Source organism: Rhinopithecus bieti, unplaced genomic scaffold (assembly GCF_001698545.2).
Source record: "Rhinopithecus bieti isolate Rb0 unplaced genomic scaffold, ASM169854v2 scaffold_22039, whole genome shotgun sequence".
In the NCBI taxonomy this organism is placed as follows: domain Eukaryota; kingdom Metazoa; phylum Chordata; class Mammalia; order Primates; family Cercopithecidae; genus Rhinopithecus; species Rhinopithecus bieti.
This window is the reverse complement of record NW_016810828.1, coordinates 973,272-986,339: the sequence shown is the minus strand read 5'-3', so window position 1 is coordinate 986,339 and position 13,068 is coordinate 973,272. Positions and strand designations below refer to the sequence as shown.

The window sequence follows — 13,068 nt, the reverse complement described above, 5'->3', positions numbered from 1 at the left end:
ACAGTTTCATCCCGAAACCATCCCTACCCTCCCATGGAAAAATTGTCTTCCACAAAACCAGTCCCTGGTGCCAAAAAGGTTGGGGACCACTGGTATAGACAGTTCAGATAAAAAAGTTTCTAACAACTGATATACCACTGATATAAATCCTCTCTGTTAAGTAGGGTTCTTACAACTGCAAAATGTTATGCAGCCCATTTCAGCAATAACCAAAGGGAGCTGACAATCTGTCCCCACAATTAACATACAGGTAGACTGTAGCAGGGAATCTAAGCTCTTTGTTACTCAGTCTCTCACACTCAGAACTAACCTTTAAGTCCCATCTGTCCTTACTACTGGCCAAACAACTGACAAACATAAGCAACTTTCATGAATATAATGTTTTTAAAAACTTTGATGGATTTTTTTAATGAGGTAAAATCTTCATTTCAGCAACCCCTTCCACCTTCTCTCTTCTTTTTTAAAAACAGAATAAGAGGACTAGAAAAGAAATGGTAGCCAAAAAATCAGTCAATGCTTGAACGTAAATAAAATTTTACCTGACTGTTGGAATCTCCAAACAGGATACACAAATGTGGTACCAACTTGCTGATGACTAGCGGCTGAGCCCCAAAACTAAATATAATTTGAGAAAAAAATAAAGAGAATTTGTTTTTAATAAACAGTGAACAAAATATCCTTATACCTTCTTATCTGTAGCAATAAGACAAATATGGTGGAGAGGATGGGCACACATCATTAAAACATGAAGGATATGAGACATAAGCAAAAATAATCTAAGCAACGTGAGGTATGCAAACTTGAATAATCACAACTGAGAGTGAAGACAACACATAATCCAATAGATTAAAATGTTCAACAATGGCACTCTTAAACCTAGCAACCTATGAATAACTTAAGAAAATCAGAGTTTTCACTTTTAAAATTGTGATTTTTGTAGACTCTGGGTCTCAAATAAATGCATTCCAATGAAATAAGGAAATTAAAAGATCTTTATGCTTATGGCAGGGGAGCCAAAACCCAGCACAAAGAGCTGTGTAGACTGAGTACACTTACAGGCTTCTAGAGGGCAGAAAGGACTATAAAGTAATAAAAGAAAATAAGTGAAAATATAGTTAAGAAAAGGAAGTAGCACTATAGGAAAAGTTGAAAGCTACTACATATGACCTATGACATTGCATAGAACCTAAAAACATAATTCAGAGCAAGAACAGAAGTCCTAGCACTTTTTCAGATCAGTCATAGTTCTGTGGCAACTATGGCAGCCAGAACTCTGCACACAGCTACCAGCCTCACTGTCTAGTTACCGGGGAAAGTTTTGCTTGGTCTATGACTCTGGTACCCACCCACACTGCTCTGGGGGAGGGTGGGGATGGGAAATGGTTATAATATGTGAAATATCATTGAATTAAAAACAATTTCAAATTCGATCCAGAACAGAAACAGATACCAAGTTATCAGCATATCAGTTCCATGACCATCTGTTTTGGGTGGCTACTATTAACATACCAAAGAAAAAAAGAGAAACACTTATTACCGACATAACTGAAAAAGTAAGAACATGAAAGATAACATACACAAAAAATGAACAGTAAAGGTATCAAATAAAAAGTTATATGCTTTAATAACAATTTTAAATGTGTTATTACCATAGCTTTCCTTGACTTTGTGAACTGAGTTTTAGAGAAATAAAAAAAAAAGACAGTTATTTTCAGTAATCATAAAACTCACATGTTTAAGGTTTCAATAAGACACAGACACACGCCTTCTCGAGATCGAAAATTCTTGTGTTTAAAACCAGAAGCCAACTGCTCCCAAATGTACTATTTGAAAGAAAAGTAAAAATGTGAAACAAAAAACTAAATTATTCATGTTATAATCTTTTATTTCTTCCCAATCCTACTACCAACCTTATTGGTAACTGAACGTTTTCATCAGACTGTTGTTCATTTCTCCACTACTTACAATTTTTTCCAAGCCAAACTACACAATTGCGCTCACCCATTTTTATTACCTTAATCACATTTTAGTACTTATACATATTTCACTTTAGATTTTATTTATTCTCAGAAGAACCATGTCCAACAACTGAAAACCTTAGAATTTCCAAGGACACAGGATTTCTTCTATAAGAAACGTTCAATAACAATGCTACCATTATAAGTCCAGTAGTCCAGTAAGTATTTAAGTGGTCCAACATTGCCGCCTAGCAACTAATATAGACACACATGGAACAGGCTTTTTTTTTTTTTTTGGACTTTTTATAATTCAGACTTTTTTCCTTTCAATGTTGGATCCAAATACAGAAACGTATTTGGACAATCGATTTTATAGCTACCTACCACACTTTTCTGTTAGAAAAAGCATAAATAAACCTATACAAATAATTTAAACCAATTATTTTGGGTGTAACAAGAAATCCAACTTTACTTTTACAAATGTGAAGCCAACTGTACCAATCAATTCTTTCTCCACATTTGGAAACACCACTTTTACTCTTTACTAAATTCAAATACACAACATACACAGCCATCCTCTTTCTGTACTCAGATGTATTCAGTTCTACTAATATATTTCTCTCTCCCTACCAAACTTTCAAGAAGGTGGCTTAAGAAATTACAAAAAAAAAAAAAATCTTAAATGTGGGTAACCTGACTCATCAATAATACCTCTGGAACGCTATTCTATATAAATACTTATATTTATGTTCAAAGATAGAAGTACAAGGGATGCCCCTTATGGTAATGTCTGTAATCACAGAAAGCCAAAAACAACCTAAAATGTAAGTGAATAAACAAGAGTGGAAGGACACTCACCACAATATTAAAAAAAAAAAAAAAAATTAGTTCTGAAATATAAAACATTTGGGAAAACAGAGTAACCACTTGTGAAAAAATTTTCTACTGGTCTCTGTAGGAGTTGCAGAAACGAACAATATAGTATTCAGTAGGTCTCAAAATAAGCTTTCTCAAACATTTTAAAATTTACAAAAAAGAGAAACAAAAAAAATCCTAAAGTATAATATAATCCGTATACTGTCAAATCACTGAACTCTATTAGTTAGCTTTAAAAAAAAGCATTAAAGAGTACAAAATAAGAGCAAAAAACCAGAGTCAAACATTGACACTGTATCTTAAATGTCGACTTCTTAAAGGCATTAGCAACAAATGATTGTTTAAAATGTCAGCATTCATGCTTGCTGTGGCTTTAATGATTTGCTGTGATTACCATTAGCAAAATCTGAATTTTAAAATGTAGGCTTACCATAGGTGGTGCTACTTGATCCATTAACTTCAATATCAGAGTCTGAGCTTCATCTCGAACCTTGTCTTTGGCATCTCCCATTCTGTCTATTAAAGCTACAATAACTAAAGAAGGGGAGGGAGTAAAAGAGTGTTTCCATTAAAAACTATATTTCTCAAAATTACAAATAGCAATTGTTTCCATAAATGAAGAGTTGTGAGGTAAAGAAATTGGTTTAAGTTCTTTACACACGAATCCAATAAAAAAATAACTGAGAAGATTCACAAGAATACATGCAGCATGACATCTCCTTATAATAATGTTCAAAACACAGGCAAAACTAAATATTATTTTTCTGACAGAATGTATAGATGAGGGGACAAGGAGGAAGTAGAACTCAAAGGGAACAGGTTCTAAAGTCAGTTCATAGGGCAAAAACATCTCATAGTCAAAATTACCTTCCTGTAATCCCTTAAATTACCACTACCATTTAGTGTGGTCTTATTAGGTGTGTGACCTAATGTCTATTTTTTAGATACCTTTCATCTATTTCCTCAGCCATAAATGTGGGTAGCAATACTCATCTCAGAGGATTATTGAAAATTAAAAAATAATACACATAACTCAAAGAGTAAAGGGCACAGAGTAAGCACTTTCTATAAAATGTCACCTACTATCACTATCACTATCATCCTTCTGCATGTTCAAAAGCAAGGACACTTCCTTTGTTTCTCTTTTGACGTTACAGCTATACAGTAGTCCCCCCTTATCCACAGCTTTACTTTCTGTGATTTCAGTTACCCATGGCCAACTGTGCTCTGAAAATATTAAATGGAGAATTCTAGAAATAAACAAGTCATACATTTTAAATTGCACACCATTCTGAGTAGTATGATGAAATCTTGGGCTGTCCTGCTCCATTCAGTATGGGATGTGAATCCTTCCTTTGTCCAACATACCTGCACTGTTTACATTACCTGCCTGTTAGTCACTTAGTAGCTGTTTCGGTTATCAGATCAAAAACACATCACATGTATAGCAGCAGTACCCAGTCTTTTTGGTATCAGGGATTGGTTTTGTGGAAGACAATTTTTCCACAGTGGCAGGGGGCGGGGAGGATGGTTTTGGGATCAGGCACCGCAAAGAGTGCACAATCTAGATCCCTCAATATGCACAGTTCACAATAGGGTTCGTGCTCCTATGAGAATCGAATACTGAGGCTGATCTGACAGGAGGCAGAGCTCAGGTGGCAATGCTCACTTGCTGGCCACTCACCTCCTGCTGTGCAGCCCAGTTCCTAACAGGTCATGGACTGGTTTGGACTATCAGAGGCTTCAAGAATCCACTGGGGGTCTTGGAACACAGCCCCTGAAGATAATGGGGGACTACTACATAGCTTTTCTTTCTCTGAATCAACGGAGGACTAAGTCTAGTTTAAACAAAGGAAGGAGAAAGAAATCAGATCAAGAAAGAAATAATTCTCTAGTTTATTTATAAACATATATAATTAAATGTGTATATAATTTGAAGCCAATCTATTATCTATAATGTAATAACCAAAACTGAGGTAATAATGAACAACAAGAGTTAAAGAAAAAAGAAATTACATTCTTTTTGGGAAACAAATGACTAGAGTGAGAAGGCAACATACCAAATGGAAAGATACCATCCAAAAGCCTTAAGCTTAATCAAAGAAATGACTGTGTAAGAAAACAATGTCCTCGACATAAAAATCATAAGTCTAATTATGAGACAATGTTCATCAATAGGAACAATATAAATTCTTCTCATACATCTTGGATGTACTGTTAACACTAGAGGAATTTGTCAACATCTATAAGGTTGCCATTATGGGCTTCTGGTTCTGACAGCTTCTGAAAGGCAGAAGACAATAGTAAACACTTAACAAATGTTAGATATTATTATGCACTAACCACCGAATTATCTCATTTAATCCTTTCAACAGTCCTATGAAACAGAGTAGGCCCATTTGATAGAGAAGGCACAGAAGGATTAAATAACTTATCCAAGGTCGCACAAACAACAAGTAGTGACACCAGGTTTTAAATAATCTATACTGGCCGGGTGCAGTGGCTCACACCTGTAATCCCAGCACTTTGGGAGGCCAAGGCAAGTGGATCACTTGAGGCCAGGAGTTTGAGATCAGCCTGGCCAACACGATGGAATACCGTCTCTACTAAAACTGTAAAAATTAGCCGAACGTGGTGGTGCGTGTCTATAGCCCAGCACTTGGGAGGCTGAGGTGAGAGGATGGCTTGATCCCAGGAGGCAGAGGCTGCAGTAAGCTAAGATCATGCCACTGCACTCCAATCTGGACAACAGAGTAAGACCCTGTCTCAAAAAATAATAAATTAATAAATATCTATACAATGTGAGATCACAGTCATAACCATCTCCATTTACTTATAATTTGAGGTGTTTGGGTGTGTGTGTATATGTTAACAACCATATAACAATAATGGAAAAAGAAAAGATCCTTCATTCCTGAGAGGTGAAATTTAACTCCAACAAGAAAATTCAAATGTTAGCCCAAACAGGGGCTCACTTCAATATTAAAAACCATTTTACGAAACATAAACAAAAACAAAAAGCCTCACATTACATAAAATTAGTATTAGAGCTAATAATCTAAACAAGAAATTCATGCTGTTTTTGCACTGGATTGCTTTTTTTTTTTTTTTGAGACGGAGTCTCGCTCTATCGCCCAGGCTGGAGTGCAGTGGCCGGATCTCAGCTCACTGCAAGCTCCGCCCCCCGGGTTTACGCCATTCTCCGGCCTCAGAGTAGCTGGGACTACAGGCGCCCGCCACCTCGCCCGGCTAGTTTTTTGTATTTTTTTTAGTAGAGACGGGGTTTCACCGTGTTAGCCAGGATGGTCTCGATCTCCTGACCTCGTGATCCGCCCGTCTCGGCCTCCCAAAGTGCTGGGATTACAGGCTTGAGCCACCGCGCCCGGCCTGGATTGCTTTTTAACACAAGCTACCCTGGAGTCAAACAGAACAAAATTGTATTCCTAACTCTACCAGTTATTAATTACAAAACAGAAAATTCCCTGAACTTCAAAGTTTCCTTGTCTGTAAAATATGGAAGGCTGACAGAACTATACCTCACATGACTAGTGAAAGGATGAAGTAAAACAAGGAAAAAGCACCTGTGCCAAGCCCATCATCATTATCATTTAATATGATGAATATTCAACAAATATTTATTGGGTATCCAGAACAGAATTTTTCACTCAATAGGCTCTCCATATGAATGTGTTAAACAAATGAATCAATCTATCACAGACTGGAATTTGGACAATGACACACGGAAGAAGGCTGAAACGTAACTCTTAGTATTTTTTTTTCTTTTAGCATTGTACAAGATGCAAATCATTCTACGAAAGTGATAACAGGGTAGCCTAACTATTCTTGTTTTCCTTCTACAATAACATTTTGGGATATAACTGCTTAAAATTTTAAAACAGCTTACAAAATTTGTAAGATACGAGATCCTTCACTGAATCAGTTATAAAACCAGGGCTGGTGATCAATATTAAATGTAAATTGTATATTTTTTGTTTGAAAATTATATTTTTCCACAATATACGTGGTCACAAAAGGAAACTAAAATATTTTCTATTATTAATACATGCATATATATAGATTATATATTTAAGAATTACATTAATAGAGCTTATACTCTTTTTGGAACTGTATCTAAAACTGAAAATGAATCTCAATCTTCCTAAAACACTTCTCACTTTTAACGTAAAAGAATATTAAAAATACCTGTAATGATAACTAATAACCCGAGTGCACCAAAACTAAACATTATCTCTCAAATCAAGTTATATATATCTGCAGTTAGATTACCAAAAAACCGTCCAGACACAATCCAATTCAACTCCTTCCTTTTACAGAAAGACTCCTAAAGTGATCTGGCTAAGTTCTGTAACAGTGATAAAACCAAAAAGCTAACCCTGGGACTCTTAGTCCAGTTCCGTACCTTTCTAAGAGCATACAGGTATGCTGCCTATCTTGCAGAGCTATTCTACAAATTAGAAATGAAGTCAGGATAATCTTTCATGTATGTAAAGTAGTAAAAGGGTAAAAGGTAAATAGACAAAAATGGGTAAAAAGTAGGCATTCAATTAATGATAGCAAAGCTGTAATAAAATTTTCCTATTATACCACACTGTATATTATCCTAAAGTAATACCAAGTTCAAGTTTCATTAAGGACAATGATGAGCACTTATGATTCAAAGTGAAAACAATACTAACAGTAAATGCACAGGGATAACTAGAAAGAATAGGAGATTAAAGAAAAAAATTATACATATATAAGAGTGTATGAACATGTACCATCTAGTTGCACAAACACAAATGAAAAACACTAACCAACAAAAGCAAGTTAATGTAATTCATTAAGTATTTAACTGTATAAGAATCACAGAGTAAAGAAAAATTCAACATAGGGTGAGGTTAACCTGAAAATTCCTGAGATTCTTAAATCTGAAGTACATTTTTAGAAGGGAAAGAAAGGACCACGGAGAAGAGGGGAAGATTTCAAAAAGAAATAAGGTCACAGCAGAGGCATAAACAAGTTCAGCTATGCCTAGGAAGAGTGAGCAAGTTTCTGATTAGCTTAGAGTGGAGACAAAGTACTTGCTAAAGATTACAAAGAAAAAGTCTACTGAGGTGGAGAAGGAACATATATGGTTTAGAGAAGTAAGTTCTGAAAGCAGGGCAGTGTTGGGAGTCAAACTACAATTCCGGTCCCAATATTCCCATTGCCTCAATATGAGTGTAGTCAGGACGTAAAACCCCATGTGGTACTCCTGGTGTCTGAAAAATAAGTGAGATACATAATACCTAGAACTACTTTTAAGTTTCAATTTTCTCTGTAGCAATTAATAACAGGGAGCTACTATAGGGCAAGAGTCACAAACACAAACGTTTACATCCAAGGAGACACGGGAAATGCTGATACTTAGCCAGTTTAAGAAGTGCAGTATTCCAACCTTACCATATTATACCTAACTTTCTCAGTTCCAAAGAGACAAGAGGATTTTGGGGGTGGAGGAGGTTTTATGAATGGGAAAGATCATTAACTAGACATGAGAGAAACTACAAAGCAACTTCTGATCAGGGTTACTACATTAGGCAATTTCTTGAGACAAGCCAGAAATATGAATTTTCATGTAAAACTTCTCAATTTTAAACACTGATTCAACATATTTCAAGAAAATGTAGGCTGGGCATGGTGGTTCACATCTGTGGTCCCAGCTACTCAGGAGGCTGAGGTGGGAGGATCGCTTGGGTGTTAAGGAGGCTGAGGCTGCAGTGAGCCACGATCATACAACTGCACCCCAGCCTGGGTGACAGAGCAAGACCCCATCTCAAAAAAGAAAAAAGAAGGAAAAGAAAGAAAATAAAGAGACAGACAGGGACAGTGAGAGAGAGAGACAGAAAGAAAGAAAACAAACAAGTAAAATGCTTGTAGAGCAGTTTTCAGTATCTACCATAGTTTTTTTTTTTTTTTTTTTTTTTTTTAAAAGAGACAGAGGTTCATCTGCTGCCAGGGCATGGTGGTGCAATCTTATTCAGTGTACCTGCCCGGTGCAATCTTAGTTCAGTGTAACCTTGAATCCTGGGCCCAACCTCCAATCTCAGGTCTCCAGAGTAGCAGACTACAGGCACACGACCACTAAGCCTGCTGATTTTTTTTTTTTTTTTGTAAAATATGGTCTCACTCTATTGCCGTGGCTGGTCTCAAAACTCCTGGCCTCAACAATCCTCCTTACCTCAGCCTCCTAAAGTGTTTGGAATTACAGGGTGTGAGGCCAGTGATCCCTGGGCCTACATATAGAGTTCTAAGTGGAGGACTAACGTAAAAAAAAAAAAAAAAAAAAAAAAAAAAAACAAAGGATGAAGTGAACCTGGTATTAGATTTAAACTAAATAATAAAGATAGGAAACCCCATCCAGATGCTTCGTTGAAAAGATAACTAGAAAATTAAAAAGAAAAAAACTGATAAAGAAGGGTAAGTAGCATACCAAACAGAAGAAAAAAGTTAACCAAGACATTCAGAAAGTACGCGGTATGATATACCGATATTAGGAAGCATTAATTAATCCACAAAAGAAAATCCCTGGCCCCCCCCCCCAGTATGGTGTGTTCATGCCATAATGCTAACGACTTTGGAGGCCAAGTGAGAGGACTGCTTGAGCCCAGGAATTCGCCGTTGAGCCGAGGTGAGGGGACTGCTTGAGCATGGGGGCAACATAGCAACGCCCCATCTCTATTTTATGCATTGGGGATGAATATACAGGATGATAAATGATGAATGATGGGTGCTGACGAGTTGATGGGTGCAGCACACCAACATGGCATAAGTATACATATGTACAAACCTGCACGTTATGGCACATGTATCCCTAGAACTTAAAGTAAATAATAATAAAAAAAAAAAAGGAAACTACTGAATTACATCTAAAAAAATAAATAAATAAAATAAAATAAATATACAAAAGAAAAAGCAAAGAAAATCACTAATATCGGAGGCTACCCTTCTATCATTGCGTATATAATGCTGCTATATAATAGGATCAACCACTCTATAACCATTCTTAAAGGTACATGAAGGTCATTGGGTTTAGAAAATAAGAGCAACTCTGTAATCCTAATACTATACAAAAGGGCATTATCCTCCTACACACTGTACTACAAACACACTGTAAGGTAACCGCTATTCAAGTATGATCAACAGCCTAGGATCAATCTACAGACTGTCTATGAATAAGAAAAATTTAGGTACTTAGAAATGTTTTTGAAAGCAATTTGACCAAAGAAATGTTGTTTGTGCATCTAATGATAAAAAAAGTGAGCCCTTTTTTTTTTTCATTTAATTTTGCTGTAATTTGTATTTTGATGTATGATTTTATAAAATACTCGTTCTGCAACATGCTGGCAATGAAGAAACTGGATCCTTCTCCACAAATAGTCTGAAACATGGCAACTGTAAAGTTATATTACAAATTGGCATTTCACAAAATAGTAGTAAGATCCAGTAAAAAAAATTTCTTTTTTTTTTTTTTCCCAAATGGTGATTTAAGTAAGGTTTAAAACTTAAGTAAGTTTAAAACTTTGTGCTCTGGGTAAACTGAAATGGCTAAGTTTGAATCTCTGGGTACATAAAAGCAATTTTTTTTTTTTTGTTTTTTTTTGAAAAGAGTGTTGCTCTGTCACGGCGCGCCAGGATAGAATGCAGGTGGCACGGATCTCGGCTCACGGCAACCTCACCTCCTGGTTCAAGCGATTCTCCTGCCGTCAGCGCCTCCCAAGTAGCCGGGATTACATGCACATGCCACCCGCCAGCGCGCCCGGCCCGGGTAATTTTTGTATTTTTAGTGGAGATGGGCGGTTTTGCCATGTTGGGCCAGGCTGGTCTTGAACTTCTGACCAACTTCTGACCTGTGGCCATCCGCCCGCCTCAGCCTCCCAAAGTGCTGGGATTATAGAAATTACCTTTTTTAATTTACAGAGAACTATTTCTGCTAAACAAAAACTAAGGAAAAAAGTCACCATGTCAAATCTTATTTAGAATTGTAAATAAAGTTAACTTACCCATTGCTACATAGGATTTAAAGCGTGTTGATAATTTGTCCACAAAGGCACTTAAGATTTCCAATCCCATTAATGATACCTACAGATAAAAAGGGATTTTAATGAATATAAATTACTGATGCATACTTTAATATCAGCATATAATTTTTGACATATAAAAGATCTTCATAAATATATTACACTTTTAAAAAATGAGATTTAAGTATTCAAGGGTAAACAGTCATGAGGTTGGAGCACTCTAATCTCAAATGGTTCAACAATAAAAACAACAATAATAATGTGTAAATAGGAAGATCGCAATAAAGCATATTTGGTACAACGCTAACTGGTAAATTAGACGAAGTTACACAGGAGTTTACTGACTCTATAGTCATGCATCACTTAATGACAGGGATAAATTCTAGCAAATGTATTATTAGGTAATTTTGTTATTGTGCAAACATCAGAGTGCACTTACACAAACCTAGATAGTGTATCGCCTACTACAAACCTAACCTACATGGTATATGCTATTGCTTCTAGGCCACTACCTGTACAGTATGTTACTGTGCAAAATACTGTAGGCAACTGTTAACATAACGGTATTTGTGTATCTAAACATAAAAAAGGTGATGCAAGCACAACATTGTAACAACTATGACATCACCAGGCAATAGGAATTTTTCAGCTCTATTATATCTTATGGGACCACCAATGTATACACAGTCCATCACCGACCACAATGTTGTTATGTGGTATGCATAACTATATTTGTAACTTTGAAATGTTTCCTAAATGAAACAGTTAAAAATGAAGAGCCTCTTTAATTACAGAGGAATTTCATCTTCTGTCTGGGATGTAGAAACTAGAAAGAACATCTCTCTCATTCTAACAAGAAAAAGCCCACTGGGTCTACAAAATCCTAACTGTTCTTGAATCCATCAGAAAGCTAAGGCTGGAGAATAACCAACTAACCTGAAATCTAAACAAAGACATGGGACACAGCCAGTAGGTCACATGTGACAGGACAGGAGGAAAATGAATCCATGATGTAACTGAGTAAGAAGAAGGCAGTTATACTTTACAAAACTATTTACAACTGAGTGTGGGTTAGCATAAAAATACAATCCCTACTAGCCACAGACACAAGGAGAATTCATATCCACTTATAGGCTCCAGTTCACATTTACTTTCAAGCTCTTTCTCCACAAACCTCCACTGGACACTCTTAAGACTAAGGGCTGAGCAGGATACTGGAAAGGCACAAAGGCGCCTAGTACCCTTGTCCTGTAAGAAACAAAAGTTTGAAGCTAAGAAATAAAAGTTTGATGCTCCTCAGTGAAGGATATCAAACACTGTTACTCCTAAGGCACAGGTAGAACTCAATGCTGTTAAGGAGAAGAAAAAGATAAAAAGCCTTCTACCCCAGAGGAAGGAGCAGAAAAACATCCTGGGGCCCATACAGTTGGGGAGAGCCATGGTCTTTATAAAGCGTTACCCCAAGACTCAGGACAAAAAGCTTCCTAAGACTGACGCTGGACCAGAAAAACAAAGAATGACCCTGTTTCCCCCAACCAGACCGGCAAGCATGAAATAAGAAGCAACAGCAGTCTACCAGTGGGGAAGGGGCAAGTACACAAAGAAGAATCCTCTATGAAGCACAAGAAAACAGGGAAAACCTAAAGTGCAGAGTTGAGTAGAAACTTGAGGAAAACCCTTCATAAAATTAACCAAGTGACAAAAAAATGTGAAGCAAATACGAATTAAAGTAACTATAGCAATCATAACATCGAACCCTAACTCAACTCCTGACTAGACTGACTGCATAGCTCCACACTATATATAAGCTTAGCAGAAAAAAAGCATGTCATTTCCAGGCATAAGTACTATTTAACTTGGTTATAAACATCTCAAACACTGTCCAGTTTTCAACCATACATTATGAGACAGACAAAAAAGCAAGGAGGGATACAAACCAATATCAAGAATAAAGCATGGAACAAAATACATAGATAATCTGAAAGCTGGAATTATCAGAGCATTTAAATAACTGTGATTAATGTAGTAAATGTTCTAGTTAAAAGAACAAACAACATGCATGAATAAAAGGAATTCCAGCAGAGAGATGAAAACTTTAAGGCAGACTCAAAATGCAAATAATTTTTTAAATGCATTAAAAGGAAGGCAAAAGTGATTAAGACGCCTCTGATGGG

The 13,068-nt window shown here is 36.4% G+C and overlaps 1 protein-coding gene across 1 annotated transcript in view; it reads right to left on the bottom strand.

Moving 5' to 3' along the window:
* CLASP2 (cytoplasmic linker associated protein 2) overlaps nt 1–13,068 on the bottom strand; it is a 222,189-nt gene that overhangs the window by 190,078 nt on the left and 19,043 nt on the right. The window contains 4 exon segments of the mRNA XM_017892934.1: nt 540–615; nt 1,732–1,823; nt 3,265–3,368; nt 10,877–10,955. Coding sequence (XP_017748423.1) covers nt 540–615; nt 1,732–1,823; nt 3,265–3,368; nt 10,877–10,955 — 351 coding nt within the window.